The 23,649-nt window shown below is 43.1% G+C and overlaps 1 protein-coding gene across 1 annotated transcript; it reads right to left on the bottom strand.

The window, feature by feature from the left end:
- Positions 1 to 1,087: 1,087 nt before the first annotated feature.
- LYSMD4 (LysM domain containing 4) lies at positions 1,088 to 11,150 on the bottom strand. Its single transcript, XM_079127348.1, is given in 4 exon segments — positions 1,088 to 7,001; positions 7,004 to 7,529; positions 9,637 to 9,923; positions 10,968 to 11,150. Coding segments are annotated over 3 exon segments (906 nt in total). The 5' UTR covers positions 9,919 to 9,923; positions 10,968 to 11,150; the 3' UTR covers positions 1,088 to 6,903.
- Between the last annotated feature and the right edge of the window lie 12,499 nt (positions 11,151 to 23,649).

The following is a 23,649-nucleotide window of genomic DNA, read 5'->3' as shown; positions in this document are numbered from 1 at the left end:
ATGGGGTACAAGTTCCCATTCTGCAGAATTACATTGGTCATATATTCATATGTGATTAGGAAAGTTTTGTCTGATTCATTCTTTCCTATTCCCATTCCCCCTCCCTTCCCTTCATTCCCCAAAGTACTTCTGTTCTTCCCTACCACCTCCCCACTTATTGTAAATCAGCATCTGCATATCAGAAAACACTCAACCTTTGTTTTGGGGGGATTGGCTTATTTCAACTTAGCATGATAGTCTCCAGATCCATCCATTTACTGGTATATACCATCATTTCATCTTTATGGCTGAGCAATATTCCATCATGTATATACCACATTTTCCTTATCTAGTCATCTGTTGAAGGGCACCTAGTCTGGTTCCATAGCTTAGGGATTGTGAATTGAGCTGCCATAAACATTGATGTGGCTGTGTCACTATAGTATGCTGATTTTAAGACCTTTGGGTATATGCTGATGAGTGGAATAACTGGGTCAAATGGTAGTTCCATTCCAGGTTTTCTATGGAATCTCCATACTGCTTTCCGTAGTGGATGCAACAATTTGTAGCAATGTATAAGTGTACCTTTTCCCATACATTCTCGCCAGCAGTTATTTGTAGTCATATTTTAAAATCTTTTATTGCCTGTGGAGTTTGAGTGATAAATCCTTTCCCTACACCAAAGTCAGAGAGGACTTCACCTGTGTTTTCTTGTACTTACAAGGTTTCCTCTTGTGTGGTTAGATCTCTAATCCATTTGGGATTTTATCTGTATATATAGATGTAGTTTGATTTTTTAAAAATTTACATATGGTTGTCTAGATGTCCTCATACTGTTTGTTTATATTTAAAAGTTTGTGTTTACCCCACTGATTTGAGAATACTACCTGTATCTTAGACTAAGTCTCCACATACATTTGGGTCTAGTGTTAAACTTTATTTTTATTCCACTCTGGCCACAGATTTGAAATAGTTCTCAACACTGCCCAGAAATGCTACTAAAACTCCCTATTATGTTAAGCTTTCTAAGTATGTAACTATTTTATGCTATGTCCTCTCCATTCAGAACTCCATGACTATTTCCTCTTCTTCCCAACTGATTTCTTTCTCTCACACTGAGAGAACAGTTTCCATCTAATGAGCTCTCACCATGAAATGTGAGCATGTGCCCGCATGCTCTGCCTGCCTCCAATCTGGCACTATAGCTGGACTATGTGCCTTTATCTAAAGCCAAGCCTTCCATGTTGTATACTGGAGCCCATGATGTCTCCTCTTCTCAAGGTATTCATTTAAGCAACTGTCCCTTCTCTCTGTCGGCAACATTTTCTCTCTCTTCCACATCTAGCACACCTTTCTATTACTCAGTTCTAAAACAAAACAACCTTGCAACGACCACCCCGTGACCGTGTGTGACACTAGGGCTCAGGTCTAAGGATCATCACATCCCCCCCAGTTTGTTTCAGGATGCTGTATTATTTTTGATGTGTAATAAAATGAAAAAGATTGGGGAATCACCAACCTACAGAGATATCAAGAATGAGAAGGTCTGAGAACTTCAGTGGAAGAGGGGGGAAGACCAGATGTGTTGATGTGGTCTGACAACACATGTTCCATAAAAGCTGGAGAACTTAGGGAGGAGGAGGGATCTCAAAGTAGTCCACTTCCTGGACTACTGGCCCATTGACTGTCCTTTCTTTCCAGCTACTTGGCTGAGTACTACTCAGCAAAAATGGAATTGTGGGGAAATGCTATCTTAATAGCTTGGGGCAAGGTTCTGGACAACACTGAATTCTGTGAGGAGGTGATTTGGCATTATTTGATGGACAGTGGGAGCTGCTGAAAGTGTGAGTGACAGTTGGTGAACCCTGTACCTAAGAACAGTAATCTTACATTTTGGAAGAGGCTTGCTTGTAGCAGGGGAGAGGCAATTGTGTCAATTTGTCCCCATGGGACTTTATAGAGAGAGATGACAGTGATGACATGAAGAGGCTGACACTTCTCCACTGAAAGATTTACTCATCTTGCTCCCTTTTATTCCTAATTCTTCTGTTGGGTTAAGTTTCTTGGATCTGTGGGTTTACATAGTTACATTTAATTGGGAAAAATTCCAGTCATCTTGTCTTGCTTCCCAATTATTCCTCTCCAGTTGTACATACTCTGGGTCATTTGATTCCTCAAAGTTCACTGAGGTTTTATTCATTTTCTTATTCAGTCTTTCTGTTTAATTTTGGGTAGTTTCCATTGCTGGGTTTTTTTTGTTTTTTTTTTTTTTTTTTTTTTTTTAGTGTCTAATCTACCACTAATCCCATTAAATGTATCTTATGGGTATTTTCAATCTCTGGAACTTATTTGGATCTTATAACTTTCATTTCTTCCATCAGTGTGTTCATATATTCCCAAACACATAGTGTTTATATATAATAGGTGTTTGAATATAATAGATGTTTATATATAATAGATATTTGTTATTCATGTCACTGAATCTATTTGGTGATCCTCCACCCTACCTAATTGTCATTTCTTGTTTTTCAACATAACTGGTAACTTTTGGTTGGATGCTAGATGTGATGAATGTTATGGTTTTGGTGCTAGGTTTTGTTATCTTCCTTTAAATAATTTTGTGCTGTTCTGAGTCATAGTTACTTAGAATCACATTGATCCTTTCGAGGGTCACTTTTAATCTGTCACCTTTAAAATCCCATTGAAACAATCATCTCTTGAAGTTTCCTCCAAACAAACCTCTCCAAAACTGAGATTACTGTTAATCTATCTCATCAACTCTACTGCGCAGACTTCCAGTAGTGTCCCATTCATCAAATGCCAAAATCATCTAATCACAAAATTCAGTTTCCCAGAACCTGGCCCCAAACTATTCCTATTGCATTTCCCTGCAATTCCATTTGTTTGTTTGTTTGTTTTTCTCAATACAAGGCTACTCATGGTTCCTATCTGCATATTCCCCATGTTTCTTTCCTGTAGGTTTCTTTCCTCTAGGCTGACACAGAGGAGCATTTTTTGAAAAGTCATCCACTGCAGTATCACTTTAAATCTTTCTGGGTGTCAACTAAGAAAATGTCAGCCTCTCTAGAAAACTTTTCTTGCTCTATCAACCACCGATCATCATACCCGTTTCCCCTCTCATGAGCCCAGAGTTTTTTACTTTATCATCTCACCATTCTTCCATAGGTCCTGTCTTTCTCATTACATTATAAGCATCTTGAGGGCAAAGGCCATGTCTTGCAACTACATCACCTCTTGGCATAACAGGTATTCTGGAAGTTAGTGAATGAATGAAGTGTGGAATGTATGTGTATAAATGTCAATGTATGGATAGATGAATTAACGGGTGGTGGAACAGAAGGAAGGACAGATGAGGACAGTGCATGTCTCTTATTCAGGGCAGTGAAATGGTGACTTAAAATAACCAAATGCCTTCTGAAGATCTGGGAAAGTCTCCTGTGGGTTATGAGGACTCCACTGCTGGCACCACCACTGACACTGCTGAGGCAATCTCTTAAGGCCCCTGCAGTTTTGAACCAGGATAGGAAGGGGCATGGGTCATAGGTTGAAGCTCTACATCACCATCATGATGGTTCTTCTGGGAGCAGCGCGTCCTACTTGGTTGTAGCAGAGATAAGGAGACTGGCCTCACCTCTCCTTAGCAGCTCCACTGTACCCAGATAGCTCTGACAAAACAAGAAAAAATGGATGCTGTCCACACGCTACCCCACCCACACGGCCCTGCTCAGCGGGTGAGGTCAGTTGGCCCTCCTCTTTGAACATAAGCTTGGGGGAACCCTGTCCCAGGGCATTAAGCACCGGAAGGAAAGTGGCTAAGGGAGGATCCAGTGCTAACACAAATGAAGTTTATTTCATACAGTCAAGTGAGAAACTTGGCTTTCTGGTTCAAGAGCTAAATTCGGTTGATTTTACACCAGCAGGAAACTTGATAAATGCTGATTCTATAGTTCTTGGAATTCAGGCACTGGATCAGACTTTTGTCACTCTACATGTCCCAGGTGGACTAGTAGAAATTGTCTTAATTATTCTCTCAGCCACTTTATCCTGAAGTCCTGCTTTGGGAGGCTACAGCCCAGAGCAGCCAGAGAGGCTGGAGTGGTCCCCATGTTCTAAGCATAGCCCAGGCCATCAGCACCTTCTCCTAGGCCCACAGAAGAAAGTCAGGAGATGGCAGGGCAGCAATGCCCAGACCAAGGGGATTAACAGCACAGTCTTCTGACCCTGTCAGCCTGGACTAAACTCTCAGCATCCCCACTTACCAGCTGTGATTTTAGCTTAATTTTTCCATTTGTAACATGGGGATAAGTGCCTACCTTATGAACAGGTTGTGAGGACAAGATGAGGTCGTGTGTAAAGCTCTTAGAGCGTTAGACAACATCTATGATGATGCTTTTGCTTCCAGGGCTATAGCCAGTCTTTCCCAAAGACAAATCATGACTCTTTGGGCCTTGGCTACAGCACAGCTCAGCTGTCAGCCCCTGCCAGTCCCGAGTGGCTCTTCTCTCAATTCCATGACCCTCCCTTCCTGCCTCCCCATCTGCAGTCCAGAAGACCTTGCACAACAAAGCCTGCTGCTATGTCCTAAAGAAAACTGAACCGTTTGCCTGACGAGGGAGATTCCTTAGGCTCCAACATTCAACACTGTTGTTCAAACAAGAAGATAAATTATTTCTTTAAAACATTAACTCCCAAAGACACTGAAAATGTAGTAAATTGTATAGAAAATGGAATTGTGGTTCTTACCTATACCTAACAAAACAATTCTGAAGCTTATACAGGCCAACCAGCCAAAGTGTGTTGGTTACTACTTTCTGTCCTGTACCTATCTGTGTAACCATGGACACAGCAGCAGGCACATACCTCTCCCTGGACCTTCCCAACACTGTCCCACATCTTTCAACTCTAAATTTGCAATCCCCAAATTTAAAAAAAGGGGAATCATTTTTCCTTCACAGAGGAAATTATTTTATTCCATTTGAGAAAAGCAAAGGACACAGATACTAATTCTTTGCCTGGCAAGAGTGATTTTCCCATGGGACTGAGCCACTCCTGGTGAAGTTAATGGTGACAAATGTTAGAGAATATGTGTCTTTCATCAAGCATTTATATGAACAAATGTTCCTGCACAAAGCCTCACAATTTTGTTCTGAAGATTATTTTGGTCTCTTAAGAAAACATTTAATTTTGAAGGTACTTCAAATTTGCTAATTGAAACCTGGGAAAATTGTTTTTTCACACAAACTAAGAAGAAAGAAATTGGAAGTCGATATAATGAGTTATCTTCTGCCACCCTCCCCTCCTCTTACATGCGAGATCTCCTAAACTCATCTCCAGGCCTAAGGTATCAAGTGCCATGACTAGCCCTGAAGCTCAGTATTGGTGCACTTTTCCTCTCTGTCCACAGACCTCTCAGAGGCTGAGCCACCAGCCAACTTGGCCCCCTCCCTACTGTGACACAGCAGACTGACTCCCAGGCAGCAGCAGGCTCTCCCCACCTATCCCTGCTGCCTTGTCAGGGAAGAGATGAGCAAATCTGAGGCCCCTTCCTCCCTTAGGTATCAGGCCTCCCTCAGGTATCAGGTGGTCCCTGGCTTGACACTGGTGGACCAAGCTGGTTTGGGTGGTGGGGCCTAGTTGGGGGAAGTAAACTCACTTAAGGCATGCCCTTGAAGGGATACTGGGACCCTGTCCCTTCCTCTCTGCTTCCCAGCTCTCATGAAGTAAAGTTTTCTACCAAGCAAGGGCAGATTAACCAGACTGAAACCTCTGAAACCATGAGCCAAAACAAACCATTCCTTCTTAGAAGACGTTAATCTTAGGTATTCTGTTACAGCAAAGGAAACTTTACTAACACACACCTACAGCCCTGCCATCAAGTGTCTGGTCTTTTAACATTGTGAGCTACATGGAACATAGAAGGTTACACTAGGGCCATCACCCAAAGAAAAAGGACTGAGCTGCCTTCTCATGCTGTGGCTCCAGGGTTCCAAAGAAGGGAGTCAGGCAAAGAGCAGGAATACCATGTTTCAGGTGTGCACAGAGGCTTAGCAGTGCTAGCCTGGTGACGGCTCAGCCTCAGAAACACACATGCTTGAATTCTGGTGACTAGCATGCTACCTTCTTGCCCTGGGCTAGCCAGCAAGAGCTCCTTCCAAGAATGCTGACTGGAGACCCCAGGAAGCCATCACCAGAGGGCTGCTCATCATTGTGAAACTGGGCAATGGCTCCCATGTGTTTGGCTTAAGACATGCCTGACAGACCAAAGAGTTCTAGAAGTATGAAAAACAGAACTGTTGTTTACCCAATAGCATGGCATTTTGGACTCAGGATTTTTTTCAGTTCTACAAGTGGCATTGCTAACTGATGAGGCAAACATGAAACACAGCTTGTTATAATTGTTCATTATCATTCTCTAACACAGGGTGACATGCTGATACTCTTCTAGAGCACCTTTGCCAGGGAACATGGAACTTAGAGAAAGTCCTACTCCACCTTCATAGCAGGTGGGGACATTAAAATAGGCAGGAGATGCAAATTGCAAGGCACCCACCTTATGGGTCCCTTGGCCAGGCCATTCCTCCCACTCTGAGCATATCCAACATAGGAACCCATGCAGAACTATGGTGAAGGCATTCACAGCTAGTTCACTAAATGTATTCAAGAAGTGGCCATCGGTCACATGTAAATGTCTCTTACACACCTCTCTGGATAAGGAGGCCAAGGGCGGTGGTGTTTGGGATCCTGCAGCCTTGGGTTAGGTGAGGCCATTGCTCAGTGCAATAGAGAACACTGTGGTGACTTCTGAAATGCATCCATGTATCCCAGGAACCAAAACGTAGCACCCCTAGGATACAGCCAATGACAGCTAATACACATCAAGTCCAACTGTTAAAACTGGGCAGATTATCCATAAACAACAGCTTCCTTCCTTCCTGAGTGCTGACTGGACAGGCTGGCTGAAGAGGTGATAGTTGCCTTTGGAATTGCAAATCTGGGGCTTAACCTGGAACCACTCTCAATGCCATTGAGCCATTGCGAACAGCAGTTGTGTTCAGGTTATTAGGGATGTCCCCAGTAGCTTGTATTTTAAAATAGACCAAATAAAACACTGGCAGCACAATCCCAATTAGAAGCATGATGAAAACAGCATTCCACCATTGAATCCCACAGTCGGCTCCATCTGTCAGTGTCTTCGGAGGAGCTGGGAGCAGTGGCTGATCAGAGGTCTCTATGCAGCAGCTCTCACTTAGGAAAATCTCTGACTGTGCTGCCCGCTCAATATTCTGATCAATTCCCTTAAAGAAATCTGTCAGTTGGCTGACCTGGGCATTGGCGCCTGTGGTGGCTCTGTGTACATCTGGCAATTCCACAAAGGTCACTGTGGTCTCTGTGGATGGTTCTGGAAGACGTTTCAGTTCTTTGTGGGTCTCTGTAAGGATCCCATGGTTTTTCACTGGAATCTTAACAGATTTCAAAGCATATAAATCTTGTTCTCTGATGAAGTTGTTGACTTTCTTGATATCTGCAACCTGGGGATGCCATGAAGACACACATCATAAAATCCATGAATCTCCTTAAAACTAATATCCAACCAGTGGCCCTTCACCTTTTGGGTTGTTGAGCCAAGTCCACCCAGTTAAGCTGAAGAAGGCTGGAAAACTGCACTGCATGCTGAACTAGTTTAGGCTGAGTAACTTGGGTTGTTGGAATTTTGTTTGTTTTCTGGTTTTTACTCAGCCTTCATGAATAGCTCAGTAATCAGATATGCCTATAGATTTACAAGTCTAAACAATTTTAAGATCAGTTTTGGAAACTGTTTAAAGTGTGATTAAACAAAATGCTTTCAGGTGAAAGAAACACAATCATGACACTAAAATGAACGCTGTAGCTTTTTGTATTTCCTTTAACTTTTGAGGCAACAGTGCCCCCATCTGCCTGGCTTCCCTCTCACACCAGAAGCCAATTAAGTTGCTGCCAGATATTAGCAAACCAAAGCCTCTGCCAGACACATTCAGAATCTTACCTGTAATACTTTTTAGCAGATGTGCCATCAAGGACTTTCCCATGTTTTCTTTCCCACAAGTACTACAGGGCATATGAACTTATTTTTCAAATAATAAAATTATAGGTCATATAAACTTATTTTTCAAGTACATTTTGAAGAGATCACAATACTTCTCATCATTTGAAACATAAATCAATCAAGTTGGAAGTTATGGCCTGAGATTTTCTATTTCAAACTTAGGCAAAAAGAATACAGCTGAGAGTTTTATCAAGTAATACCAAGTTCACAATAAACTCCTCTTATAATTAAATCTTAAAATTTAAGAAGGGAGGGAATGTAAGTAAAAAAGTAAATTCCCCCGTGAGCTAATGTTTGAAAAATTTCCAAAAGCATTCAAAATGGACTCTAAAGTTCTGACTCAAAAGTCCACTTAACCTAGAATGTAAATACAATCCCCCAGACCTTTAGACAGAACTTTATTCAAAATCAGTCATATCAGTGACCGACATTTTTTAGCAAAAGGTTTTAGCATTTCATTGAATGGGATGGGGAAATTCTTTTATCCTGGAACTAATGAATGTAGGAAATGCTTGAGGCTTTTTGGTCTTCGTTTTCTATTAAACTAACAGCAAATTTATTTACTTCAAATAGGAAAACTGATTAGTTACTGGAGGCATTATACATTATTTATGGATTTATTAGACATCACCATTTCAACAGGCCTATCTAGGTCTTTGTAGGGTAAGATTCATTTTTCAGTCCATGTTCTATAAACCATTTATTATGCCTACAGAAGCTGAATATGAGTCAAATAAATGTCAGTTTTATTGAAAGATGCTATGTGTCTCTGGAGACCAGCCTATAGTACTTTGGGAAAGACCCAAACAGCACACACAATCTTTTTAATCATGTGAACCATGTTGGATAAATGACACTTTAAGAGGGAAAGTTTTGTTTTTTTCTTTACTAAATAGCTTATATAACCTTAAGAGAGGGCCACAGAAATCTGTAGTACAGTGGTAGCAAAATGAAACAAACAGTTTCAATCTAGGAGAAAATGCCACAATTCTATAAATACTTTCCTACTTACTTTGCCATTAATCACTCTGAGTGCTAAAAACATAATTAAAGAGAAAAACAGCGTTATACAGATACACAGCATAGAGACTAGATCATGCAGTTCTAAAAGAGAGAAGGGAAAACTTTACTAGTCAAATAAGCTACACCAAGAAAAAAAAAAAAATCAAAGTAGCAAGAAAAGCAAGCATACTAAAGAAATCTTGGATAACTTCTGCCTGGCATCTCCAGCACCCTAAGGTCTTAAATAAGATGTGCTCAAAATAAAAAAATAAAAGGTCTCAATTTTAATGTGCAGGAACAGGGCAGAGTCAAAGTACTCAGAGAGGCAAATACACCATGGCCTGAGGTTCCTAACTAACCTCACTCTTTCTGAGCCCAGGATGCAGAACTAAAGATACTTCTACCTACCTTTCAGCTCTGGCTATACTGGGAGCAGTCCTTGGCTGCTACAATAAGCCTCTGGCCATTTGTTAGAGGTCAGGAAGGGCAATAAGTGACCTCCTCTATGTTCCTCTAAACACAAGGGGACAGAGCACTTGGGAGTATCTTACTTTGCAGCCATACTGAAGAGCCAGCTTGTTGAGGTTGTCCTCCTGGGCCAGCTCCCGCTGGAGCAGCACCACTTCACCTGCTCCTGGCTTGTGAGGGTGGTAAACACTATTCTTCTGGCGCTCCTTGCCTCGGGTCCGTAGAACCACATGTTGAGACTCTTCCTCAGAGGAGTCCCCGGAGTCCCCACTGCTGTTCTTGAACACATATATGTGGCTGCTTGGAGTTGAACAGACAACAGCTGGGCCTTGGAAGGTCTTGGTTAACACTCCCTTCTGCCTCATTTTAACTGAAAACCAAATCCCAGGGTTAATCCCATGTAAGGTGTATTTATTCCTCCCTGGCTTCATTAAAGAGAAGTGTCTCATTAGCAATTATCCTTTTCCCTGATTAGTGCAAATACCAAAAAATACCATCATTACAAAGCAAGAATGTACTCATGCTAGCTGAGATGGAAGGAGATGGGTAGAATGAAAACACTTTTCCTAATTGCATAGGTTTTGTGCAGAAAACCAGAGTCCCCAACTTCTGCCCTTATTCCCCACTGATAACTCCCCAAAAACCCCATATACATAAACAACTTCTATTTTTGGTCTCACAATGGTAAAGTGGTTGGGATCCTTGTTGTTCTCAGTTTCCTTGCACTAAGAATCTTAAATTCAGAACCGTGGTACAAAGAATTTTTATTCAATACTTTACACATTCCAAGGTCTCTTTACTATGACCAATACAGCTAAAGTGCTCTCATTTTGATATTGGTTGACTTATCTAATATGTGGGGCAAGTTATGGGAAAGGTCGGTCAAACTGAGAAATTTGTCCCGTATTTATTACCTCCCCTCATCTGTTTGTATTTTCACCTTGGGTCAAGTACCAAAGTCATAATACTCCCTTTTCCCTCTTCAAATGGTTCTACTGAAATTCCAGAAATCACATCTCAAACACCTCCACAGGAATGCCAACCTCCAAAGGCATTGGCATGAGACCCTAAGAAGTCGTAGGGATGTGGCTCATTCACAGACTGCCCGGGCCCAGAGCGACACCCTCCGGGTCTAGGCCCTCCGGGAGGTACCGCCCCAACTTGAAGCCCAGGCCACCGAAGGAAAAAGGAGGCCACCTTCTCGTTGGAGCACACGAGCTACAAAAGGGCTCCCCCGCCTCTCAGGTCTCAGCTTCCCTTAGAGCCCTTTCCGTGAAAGGAGGGGGCAGAGGGAGGAAAACAAAAACAAAAACAAAACAAAAAAAACCCTACACACACAAAAGGGAACGCCCCGACCCTGGCTTTTAAGACGGGACCCCAACATTCTACAAAAGCAAAACCTCCAACCTCTGACCTCCAACTCGCGCAACCTGAGCCCAGCCCTCTACTATCACAGTTGTCGCCCCTCCACCTGTCGGAGGTTCCCCCAGGAAACCAGGGACTGGTAGCCCGCCCCGGAGCAGACAAGCTAGGCCAAGCCACCGCGCCGCCACGAGCCCGAGAGGACTACATGCAAGACCGCGGCCCCCTCCTCCAGGAATTGGTACCTCAGCTCTCAACTCCGTCGCGACCCTCCGCCACCGCCGCGCCCGTCGATTGGCTGCGAGAATCGTCTTCCGGGGGCGTGGCCGGAGGAGCAGCCAATGAAACTAGTGGTGGGTGGTCACTGGAAGGATCCCCGCGGTGCTGAGAGGTCTGCGCGGGACATGGTTCGGGGGCGGAGTTAAGGGCGGTGCCTGGTCCGGGGGCGGGGCTCGAAGCTTCTGACTTGACCTTCAGTCCACCTGCACGCCAGTCACAGCTGCGCCCAAGGACTCCCACGGCTGTTCCAGTTGTAAAACATTTTTAACGCCCCCCTTGCAATGGTGACAGCTTTATGCCGAGCTTCAGCTGTCTCACTGGTAAGGAGAGGCTTTGACTCGCCTGCGTGTAGTGATCTGTAGCCTGGGGCTGATCTCCTGTAGAGAGGATGTCCCCTCTAGAGACCTCTCGCAGAAAAGAACCCCCTTTGACTCAGGTGGGTAAGAGATCTTTCTTCCGCAGCCATATCTGCAATCTTGAGCTTTTAGGGCTAGGACGAGAGAGGGCTTTGCCCCGCCTCGTCCCTGAGAATTAAAAAGTCCAGGAATGTGAAACATTGATTCTTACAACACAGACCAAAATAACAGTCACCACCACCGTTATTATCAGGTGTTTGTGGTGGAGGACTTAAGCTTAAAAGTGATGGAAGAACCCTCACACGCTGAGCCCCATATGTTGGAACTTCTACTCAAAAAAGGAAACCAAAATAAAAAACAAAACCAGGGACAAACATGACCAAAGACTAAAAGAATGAAAAGGAATTTGAAGGGCTTTTTCTGGTCTTAGGTAAACAAAGTGGGAGTTCATCTGTGACTCTTATCAAAGCCATATTGAGAAGGGGCTTTCTTTGCCTGTTTCTAGCACACTAAGAATGAGGGAATTTCTTAACCTTCCCTGTTATTCAGAAGCATAGGCCTTGTTCCAGACAATGAGATGAAAAAAGAGAATGTTGAATGGAATTTCTGAGAGGGGGACATCTGGAAAAGCTCTTTAAAATGTGTGTTCTTTCTTAACCTTGCCTCTTGTCCAGAATGAAGATGTGATGGCTAGACCACCTGCAAGCCTTAATGGAATGAGATAGTACTGGAGATGGAGTCCAGGTGCTAAGGATAGTAGAGCAAAATGATGGAAGGTGTGTAAAAGACAAGTCCTTTCCATGTTTAAACTATTGTTAAGGTCTTTGTTAGTAGCTGCGGAAAAAAATTCCTAAATTACATGCTTTGGAACAGAAATTAAGTAAGTTACTGACCCAAGATGCCATAACTAATGGAGTACAAGAGACAGGATACGGGGCTGGGGAGATAGCTCAGTCGGTAGAGTGCTTACCTTGCAAGCACAAGTCCCTGGATTCGATCCCCAGCACCAAAAAAAAAAAAAAAAAAAAAAAAAAAAAAGACAGGATACAACCTCAGACACCAATGACTCTTTTGCATCCTGGACTTATGAAAGTATCTCAGTAGGACTCATTTTGCTTTCCCTACTGCCCCAACCCAATTCAAGAACTCTGCTAATGTGGTCAACAGGTCCCTCAGAAACACCCTCATTTTCTTCCCAGGCCATTGACTCATTGACTGGGCTAGTTTAAGACACAGTTCCTCAGGCCAGGATGGACCAGTGAGAAGTATGTGAATGTTATGCCTTGTCCACTGAGGTGTGTTGGAGTCACATCCACCAAGGACAGCCGCTCTGCTCTGGCCCTAGAAAGTTGGGACCAAACCTCCACAAGCAGATGTGCCTACTCAGATCCTCCCAAACTCTTACCAAATCTTCTGCTGTGATCAAGGGAGGGATTTGTCAGGTGAGTTACCCCATTTACCTGCAGCCATATTTATGCAAGACTCAATCATCCCCAGGGCCAGAGTGTGGTGAGGTGCCAGAAAACAGAAGCCTGCTGAACAGGGCAAGCTGTCAAAGGCAGATGTCAGCTAGAGTCATGGCCCTCCAGACCTACAGGAGAGTCCACATGGGAAACCCAGAATCTTACCTCACATCCTATGCGTCCTTCAGGGAACCTTCCTAGACTGACTCTCTCCCACCCTCTCCCTTTCCTGCTCAGAACCTGAGGCTGTTCTGTCTTCATCTGTGTGGGGAACTCAGTTTCCCAGAGTCACACCCACCATCCTTTTGTGTCTGCAGTATGATGTTTAAAGGTTTTATGGATGCATTTTAATACCTCCATGTAAGGAGCAAAATTAAATGTGTGACATTTTGTGTGCTGTGTAACTTGCAAAAAGTAATTTGAGTGATGTGTTCTGTGATGATGTAATGATGTAATGTTACCTCAAGAAAAGACTGACATTGCCCAAAGCTGAAGACATATGCAACTGACCCCAAGTAAGATAACTGACTTCCCCTGAGCAAGACCCGCTGGCAGGATCTGATAAAAAGGATTTATAAAGACTCATGTTGAGCCTAGTCCCAGTCTCCGTTTTACACCAATGATGCCAGTGCTGCACCCAGCCTGGAGGAGACTCACTGACTTGCTTGTTGCTTGCTGGAACATCCGTCGTCCTGACCATGACCAAGGCGTTCCTGTGGAGGTGACCTCGGAGCTGCCTCATCTTCCATGACAGCGGAGCTGCCCGTGTGCATCCTGCCTAAGACGTCTCCACCCGGCCTGCAGGCAGTGACCTCACCTCCCTCCTTCACCTTCCAACCATCCTCGCTGATAAGGACTCCTGCCGGAGGGAGTTTCCCAGCAAGATCTCCTGAGCTGTCTTCTTGATTAACCTCTGGGAGTCGCCGCCCTTTGACTCAAGACATGTCACATAAGAGTGGACCTTAGGAATGGGTCTCAGTAAGGAGTGAGTCTTGCTTATTCGGGGCTTACAGTAATTTAGTGATTAAGTAATGTGTGATATTTGTGTGGGTTAAGATAACTATTAATACTTGTGTGATTAGCATCAAATAAAAGCCAATTGCTTTTGGACCAAATTTATTCTCATTGACTCCTCCTTGCTGCTCGTGACACTCCAGTTGTTCTGCTGAGGAGCAAAACTTCAGCCCCATATGTCTCCCTCACCTCATGTTTTCCAATCTCTCTGTAGAAAGCAGGATGTGTCCTGGGCTGTTCCATGATAAATAGATCAGTAGTTTTCAGATTGTATCTAACCTGAGTTACTCCATTTTACAAAAGTAGTTTGCCATGAGTTACTCAACTTTGAGTAAAACTGCTGAAGTAAAATGACTCTGTATATTATTTGTGCAACTGAAAAACCACTGTCTGCCTAGGACAAATGTAAGGCACAAACTGATAATTAATCCTATGAACAAAAACGTCCACCTGTTGTCACAGGAATGCAGGGAGCTGAAACTCTAAACCTGGGTTCTTGTGTTCCGCTGAAAGAAAATTTCATGTCAGACACGACATGCTGTGCAAGAGAACTTTGTTATAAGTGAAAGTGAGGTGAAAGTAAAGTAAAAGCAAAGTGAGGCTCAAGCAGAGAGCATGATCAAGAGAGAGTGGGCCATCTCTAAGCAGAAAATAACAAAGGAAACAACACTATCTCCAAATTTATTACTGTTTGATGTTTGCCAGGAGAACTGGTGACCAGCTTCTGTACTCTTTGCCAATCTGGTGTTCAACTTCTCCTTTACTTTAGGCAGTGGAGTTTTTGGCCTTAGTTGGTCCTCTCCAAAACTGTCATGGTGGCTGTCCTATTTAGGAGGGCTTCATCTACAAGTCAATGGCATGTTAATGTGGGCACTGGGGTCAATAGCTGGTCAGAAGTTACTTTAGTGTGCCTGAGCTACTAAAGGAATCTTCCCAGACAAATGGAGATACCTATAGCCCTAATTCCTAGCTTCACATCAACATCAATGGACCCCATCAAGAGTTAGTCCCATTAATTCTTTTCTTTAGATATATTTTCCCATTAGCTCCTTTGCTTTTGTTTATTTTCTACAAATTAACTACCACCCTTTGCTTTCTTGTCCACTTTGAAATAGTTTAAAGAAGACCACTCTAAAGTAATTTAAAGAACACTTGTGACCTTACTTGCCATTGTTAACACAAAAAGACTGGGCACGATGCAGGCCTCACACATCATCTCAGCTCTCACATGAGACCCATAAAAAGGAGAAGGACTTCAGGACTGGACAAGTTGGCACCTAGTCACACATAATGAGCCTTGTCTATTTATTTATTTGCACACACACTGTTCTTGCCACAGTGATTAATTTCTGATTCTTTGTCCTAAGGCTTCAGTACAGTGTGGTTTCTCTTGCATGTGACAACCATGCACAGCCCATTCCAAGCTGACATCTGAAGCTGACACTGGAAACTGCCATCCCTCTGGACCCTGTCCTATTATAAGTTCTGCATTTTGACACCTCTGTGCCCCCAACAAGTTTCTTAGGCTGTTTCCTCCTCTTATCTGACCACATACACTGACTCTTTGCTTTCGTATCTGCTCTCTGTCTTTGCTCTGCATTCTGTCTCCTGAGGTCTTATGGCTGCCTAAGCCCTTTCTTACTCTTTCTGTTTTATTTATTTACACATACACACATGTGTGTGTGATGTATGGTTTGTGTGTTATATATTTTAATAGTTTAGATTGGAATAGAAGAACTTATGATTGCCCTGCTTAAGACTATCAGGTGACTTGTGAATAGTCAGTTAATTCCATCTGCTGAAAGTGGTGTAGCTCGTGAATTTACTGTTATTCAATAAATTCTGACATTGTAGAAAGACAAATATGTGTTTGGTCTATGTTAACAACATAGCTTACTCATGACTTTGGCTTTCTTCAGTGCCAAATTTTAAGCTCAGCTCTGGCTTTCTTAAGAAGTATGCCCAGGTTTGGAGGGCCTAACTCAACACTTCTACAGTTCCTATATCCTCCCTAATTTCCTGGATGGGGCAGGGAACATCCATCCAGTTATACAACAATCAGGGAATCTAAGGAAGGTTCAAATTTTCAAGTTTTCAAGCCTAAAAACTTCAAACTCTATTGAATTGTCATTGAAGAGTTGTAATCTTATAAAGTCAAATACACTAAGAATCCCACTCCTGGGTACTTACCCAAGAGAAATGAAAACACGGGTTCCCACGATCACCCGCCAGTATGAGAATGTATAAATGTGAGATGGAGAAGTAAATTATGTCATGTTCATACAATGGGATACTAGTTAGGAATAAAAAGGAATTATTGACACATGCAGCACTGTGAATGGATCACAACAACATCTTGCTAAGTTGAGGAAGCTAGGTAGCATGTGATACATATAGTGTGTTTTCATTTATATGATATCCTGTAATTTGCATAACCATAGACACAAATTAGATAAAGCCACTGAGTGTCAGAGGTTGAGACAGGGTTGGGTGAGGGATTAGGACTTTTCTGCAAAGGGGCTCAAGAAACTTTCTGGAGTGATGGAAATGATCTAATTAATCTCAGACACCCAAAAGCACCAAATGGCACAAACAGAGTGAATTTTGACTGTACGTAAATTAGACTTTAATAAGCCTGAGTTTAAAAAGGGGTAAGGTTCCTCAAAAAATTAAACATAGACTTAGAATATGATCTATCAACCCACTTCTGAGTATATCCTCAAAAGATATCAGGGTCTCAGGTAGATCCTTGTACCCCAATCTCCGTAACAGCATTACTTACAATAGCCAGAAGGTATAAGCAGCCGATGTGTCCATCAGGAGGTAAAGGGATATACAGTGTGGTATATGCCTACAATGAAATATTAGATTAAAAAGGAAGGAAATTCTGACACATGCTATAATATGGATGGGCCCTGAGGACACTATGCTGAGTGAAAAAAAAAAAAAAAAGCCAGTCACAGAGCTTCAAAATTTGTATGATGCTAATTACCTGAGGTTCTTAGAACTGATCATTTTCTAGAGACAGAAAAAAGAATGAATGGTGGTGGATGTGGTCCCTCTAGATTTCAGGTGTTGCTAATGCGCTGATATTTAAAGTGGGGCCACAGCGAAGTGCTTAGAGCACGAGGATTGTTATCACATGAAAAGACCTTAAGCCAGTGAAAACCCTTATGAAAGAGGCATTGTGCAGCGTTCAGCAGGCTTATTCTTCCACTGCCCACTGCTTAAGGACACAGCATTTGGCCTCTCCTGGGGAAGTTAGCAACAGGCACCATCTTGGAAGCAGAGAAACCAGTCCACCTCGCTAGATACCTGAACCTGCTGGCCGCCCCCATCTTGGACTTCCCAGTCTCCAGCACTAAGAAAGCAAATCTGTTCTTTACAGGTTACCTAGTCTCAGGTATTCTGTTATAACAGTACAAACAGACTGATATAGGTAGTTATCTGGGGTTGGTGGGTGATGGAAGAGAAGGAGTTATTGTTTAATGGGCACAGGATGTCAATTTGGGAAGATGAGAAAGTTCTGGTGATGGTTGCATAGCAATGCAAACACATTGAACACCAAGAAGCATAAGCTTGAAAATGATTAATATGGTAAGTTTTATACATATTTTACCACAATCTTTAAAAAGGTGGAATGGGGGAGACATTTACAACAGAATTCTCCTGAAAGGCTCTTCATGTGTTAGTTAGTCAAGTCCTGTGAGTAAGGTGGGACATGACCACATGGTGAAATTTGAAGGTTGTGGGGACAGCCACCCCTCTCAGGATCTTGATGGCCCAGCAAGGCAGCCACTCACAGGGTCATGGAGACCCTGGAGTATGAGATTGAGATTGAGATTGAGATTGAGAGACATGCTGTAAGTACAAACTGTGTGCTGGATTTTGAAGACTTTATACAAAAGAAAGACTACGAAATACCTCATGATTTGAATATAGGTACATGCTAAGCTAGTAATATTTTAGAACATAAAGGTAAGAAAAATCTTAAAATTAATTTCACCTGTTTCTTAACATCTTTAGTGTGTCCTAGAAAATATAAACTTCCATCCTTGGTTCGCATTATGTTTCTACAGGACAGTGCTGAGGCCAGTGTATAAAATCCCACTGTGCAGAGGCTCCTTTGTAGGCCTCATTTTTTTTTAAAGGGTCTTGGTTAATATTGCAGATATCCTGACCCATACCTGGCCAGGAGGTTGGCAGGGACTGGGACTGGGGCAGCTGGTAAGGGGATAGAGGGATGTCATGATGGTGCCAAAGGTATCCCTTTGGCATGTCCACCCTTCCCTTCCTGTGTACCCCAGCCAGGGTTCTTGCACTGCTACTCAGTGTTCAGCCCCTCCCTGCCCACATCCTCCCACAGTGGTAGGGGAGGGAGCAGCAGGGCTGGTGGGCAGGTGGGGAGTCTCTCTAAGCCAATTGGAGATCAGGGCAGTACAGGTGCAAGCTGCATGCAGTGGTATTTCAGAGACAGATTGTGAAAGGGTTGTGCAGTTTGAGGGGCCAGCACAGCATTTGGAATCTGTGTGAAGCCAGGCAGTGTCTGGTCTGGACAGTGAGGGAGTTGAGGGCCACAGCTGTGCAGGGAGTGAAGGAGGAGCCCAGGCTCCTCGCCCAAGGATCCTGCAGGGAAGTCTCCTCAGGGGACTCTTTGGGGCCACCAGGACTGACTGCTTTCCAGAGGGACCCTTTGGTGGAAGTTCTGGGTTTGGAAGTTGAGAGGCCAGGGTTCAATCCCGTAGAATTGCAGTGAAGTGCTTTCCCTGGGCACCCTCCCCCCATAGGATATGGAGGCTTTGATTGCAGGCAGGAGCAGTTTTAAGGTTCTCAGCTAGACTGTTTTTGTCCTGAAACAGACATCAAATGGGTGTGTCCCACGTCCACATAGTACAAGCTCAATACAAGATGGCAAACAGCTGGTTATCCCATGTCTAGAACTCAGATGGGACTCAATATAAGGTTGACTTATTTTGAATATGTATTTGGCCAACGAATGACAGAAGAGCAAATGGTCACTCCTCACAGAGCAGAGACTCACCATTGACCGAGGGTCTGCTACATCTCTAAGCCTTTCAGCGTTGCCTCCAGCTCACATCCTTTTGGAGCAGTCAGGCTTGAGCCAAGAAACCACTGGAGCATTCACAGTGGAGGGACCTGAGTGCAGGAATTGGAGTCCCAGGTGATAGAGAAGTCAAATAGGGGGCATTGGGACAACGCAGAGATTAGCAACTGCTCCTGCCAAAGTCCTACCACTTGGGGGACAGAAGGTAGGGCTGTGTCATGGAAGTCCAGCCATCTGTTCAGTGGGAGTCGGAAACTTGGAGGAGATGAAAATGCTGTGGAAGCTACTCTGTGACACAAGAAGGGAGGGCCACTCCTGTGCTCTGCAAACCTGAATGCCAGCACCTCCCTTGGCAGGGCCCAGCAGGAAGTCAGCAGATCCAGGCAGAACCTGGGAAGTACAGCCCAGGGTCAGACCCACTGCAATTCAAAGCCAAGTAAGGGAGTGGCCCAGCTGACTCGTGGCACACAGGCCTGGGGCCAGTACTACCTCTAGCTGTCCCAGTACCTTTGGAAGTTACCACTTTGAGAGACTTGAACAGCCTGCCTTTTCTGGGGTGAATTGTGCCCTCCACCCAGGTTCTCATGTAGAAGTCCCAACTTCAGAATGTGACTCTCTTTGGAGATCTGTAGGCATATATTTTAAGATCTTTAAAGAGGTGATTAAGTAAAAAGATATCTTTTGGGTGAGTACTAATCTAATCTTACTGGTATCCATACATAAAGAAAAAATGAGAAAGAGGACTACAGAAGAAAGTTCATGTGAGACCAGAGAAAATGAACTTCAGCAAGCAAATGAGAGTTAGGTGCAGTGGTGCATGCCTGTAATCCCCGTGGCTCAGGAGGCTGAGGTGGGAGGATCAGGCGTTCAAAGCCAGTCTCAGCAACTAAGCAAGGCCCTAAGCAACTTAGGTAGACACTGTCTCTAAATAAAATTCAAAAAAGGACTGGAGATGTGGTTCAGTGGTTAAGAACCCCTGGGTTCAATCCCTAGTACCCCCCCCCCCCCAAATTAAAAAGAACCTGCCAAGGAGAGAGGCCCCAGGCCTTGATCTTGGATTTCCAGCCTCCAGAACTGTGAGACAGTAAATTTCTGTGTTTAAAACACCTATGATGGGGTGATTTAATTATGGCAGCCCAAAAACACTTATATACTGTTTAGTACTCTGTGTTGCTTTCAGGATCAGAATCCAGCACACATCCATCCCCATGAATACAGGGAGTCTCCTGAAAGCAGCAGGAAAAGGCCCCCACAGAACCAAAGGCACCCCTTCTACCTCCCCCAGACTCGCCCCTGCTAGCCAGGATGGCAGATGTAACAATTTCTTTGAAATTGGAAATCATCTCTTTAATCTGTGTGACTATAATGTAATTCATAAATTACTCCATTCACATTTACTTTATATTCAGCCTTATTGAGATTAGTTCACAGGCCACATAATTCCCCTTTAATGATCACTTTTTCCCACAGATGCACTTTTGAGTAGAACTTCATGTTGTGATTAATCATGGGGGAAGAGGAAGAAGATTCCCATCCTGGTCCTTGGATCAGGTGAATTAGTGCTAAGTGGGACTGAAGGAAGCGGGTGGTGGAGACTCCAGAGCCACCACCCCATGGGATGCCAATCTTGTCCTGTGGGTGGAATATGGAAGGAAACTGGTGAGTGATATTTGTCTGGAGTCCTTTTAGGGAAACATTTGGAACCCTGATTAATGTTTCTAGGCTTCATTTAGATATACCAATAGCCACAGCTTTGTTTGCTTTGTGTATGAATGGCCCACCGTGTGGGCATCCAGTTATGGGGTTGGAAAGCTGAGTTGCCCTTTGGAATTCAGGGGAAAGAAAACCATCCCTCTTCATTTTTCTCTTTCCAGTGTTTACAAATGAGAAATTCGCAATATATTCAACGTATAAGCACATTACATCAGAAATAGGGGAATAGGTTCCTAACTTCTTGAACAAACTTGAGTACAAGTGCCCTGTTCAGGTAGTATGCTTGTGTTCTGGCTGCTCTCAGCCAGGATGCTGAAGGAGTTCATCTCTGGCTTTCTTCTTTGTTGCCATCATTGTTCTAGGACCAGAGCATGAGCCAGAACAGATTCTACCCTAATGCATGCCCTGGGAACCATCCAGATTCTGTCAGCGGGAGGTCTGACACCTCAGATTACCAACACTATGAAACCAGAGAGAGCAGGGTCTAATCTCCACTGGTTTAAAAAGGGAATCTATTCTGAAAAGGGGATTGTAGGGGGACATTCTAAAGGAAAGATGTGAAGATAGTGATATTTGGGATTTCCTAAGGACTGGCCCAGTCACATTGCTCCATAAGCAGTAGTTTTTCCTAATAGCTCAGTCATATCATGCAATAGCAGGGTATTTTCCATTTCCTCCCTGTTCCTCTCAATTCCTCCGCACTGCTGGGAACCCAGGGCCTTACACACGTTAGGCAAGAGATCTACTGAGTGCTTCCCCAGCCCCAGCAGTGGTTCTTAGCTGGGATGACTTATATACCCTGAGTAATATTTGGGTGTGTCTGGAGGCGCAGACTGAAGGGTGTGCATGTGTGCACTACTATATCTATGGATGTTGCTAAACATCTCACATTGTGCAAGATATCTGCCCTCTGACCTCATTCACATATTATCCAGCTCAAAATGCATTGTGCCAAGACTGAGAAACCTTCCTGACAATTAAACACTGTGTACTTGAGTCATCCAAGTGAACCTTTTGTCTTTTATCCTTAAGCATAAACTGGTACTCATCAATTAGCACACATTTAAGGAAAACCTCTAGTATAAATGGTAGTGATCAAAACACATGGAGAAAAAGCAACTTGAGGGAAACAGATTATACAGAAAAGGAGAAGGAGAAAGAGAAGACAAACTTAAATCCATGAAACAAGAGCAGGATGCTTTTCAAAAGAGATAGTTAAAAAAAACTCTTAAAAGTTAAAAATATGAAATTAAGAACATTGAACAGCTTAGAGTACAAACTATAAAGTTGAGAAAGTCTTACAGAAAGTGAAGCAAAAAATCAGATAAAAAAGATAATATAAGAAATTAGGGGGCAAATCCAGGGAGTCTAACATAAAATCATGGGATTCTCATGAAGAGAAAACAAGCAAAAGTGGAGAATGATAACATAGGAAAAAAGCGTTTGAAGAAAATTCCCACAACTACAGAATAAGAGTACTCATTTTGGAGCGGCAAAATGGATCCATGCACATTGCAAAGAAATTCTCAAATACTGGTGATGAAGAGACTGTCTTACAAGCTTCAAGAGAGCAGTGAAAAAGCCCAGTTACACTAAAAGAATTGGGACTAAGAATGGCTTCAGATTTCTCCTGACCTCACTGGAAGCCAGAAGGTAATTTTGGAACAATCCCTCCAAATTCAGGAGAAGAATGTTCGCAATCTAAAAATGTTAGATCCAGAAAAATACTATCAACAAAGTGAGACTATGAACTAAAGACGTGTTTGGATAAGCAGAATCCCCCAGAATTTACCTCCCATATACCTTTTCTTAGGTTTCTGTGGTAGTTTTCTGCCACTGTGACAAAATACTTGAGCAAATCAACCTAACTTTCTTCCACTCAACCCTACCTCCTAATGATTCCACCATCTCCCCAAAGCACCACAGGCTGGGGACCAAGCCTTTAACACAAGGGAAACATATAAGAACCAAATCATTTTTTTCGAGGCTATTGTGAATGGGGTAGTTTTCCTAATTTCTCTTTCTGAAGATTCATCACTTATGTATAAAAATGCATCGGATTTATGAGCATTGATCTTGTAACCTGCTACTTTACTAAATTCACTTATGAGTTCTAAGAGTTTTCTGGTGGAATTTCCAGGTTCCTCTAAATATATAATCACGTCATCAGCGAACAGGGATAGTTTGAGTTCTTCTTTTCCAGTTCGTATCCCTTTGATTTCTATGGTTTGTCTAATTGCTCTGGCTAGAGTCTCAAGAACGATGTTAAATAGAAGTGGTGAAAGAGGGCATCCCTGCCTTGTTCCAGTTTTTAGGGGGAATGCTTTCAGTTTTTCACCATTTAGAATGATATTAGCCATGGGCTTAGCATAAATGGCCTTTACAATGTTAAGGAATGTTCCCACTATCCCTATTTTTTCTAGTGTTTTGAGCATGAAGGGGTGCTGTATTTTATCAAATGCTTTTTCTGCATCTATTGAAATAATCATGTGATTCTTGACTTTAAGTCTATTGATACGGTGAATGACATTTATTGATTTCCTGATGTTGAACCAACCTTGCATCCCTGGGATGAAACCCACTTGATCATGGTGCACTATCTTTTTAATATGTTTTTGTATGCGATTTGCTAAAATGTTGTTGAGAATTTTTGCGTCGATGTTCATTAAGGATATTGGTCTGAAATTTTCTTTCCTTGATGAGTCTCTGTCTGGTTTAGGTATCAGTGTGATATTGGCTTCATAGAATGAGTTTGGGAGGGTTCCCTCCTCTTCTATTTTATGGAATACTTTGAGAAGTATTGGAATGAGCTCTTCTTTAAAGGTTTTGTAGAACTCGGCTGAG

Source organism: Sciurus vulgaris, assembly GCF_902686455.1.
Source record: "Sciurus vulgaris genome assembly, chromosome: 2".
NCBI classification, from domain to species: Eukaryota; Metazoa; Chordata; class Mammalia; order Rodentia; family Sciuridae; genus Sciurus; species Sciurus vulgaris.
Note: the sequence above shows the minus strand (reverse complement) of the source record. Positions and strands in the feature narration are given on the sequence as shown.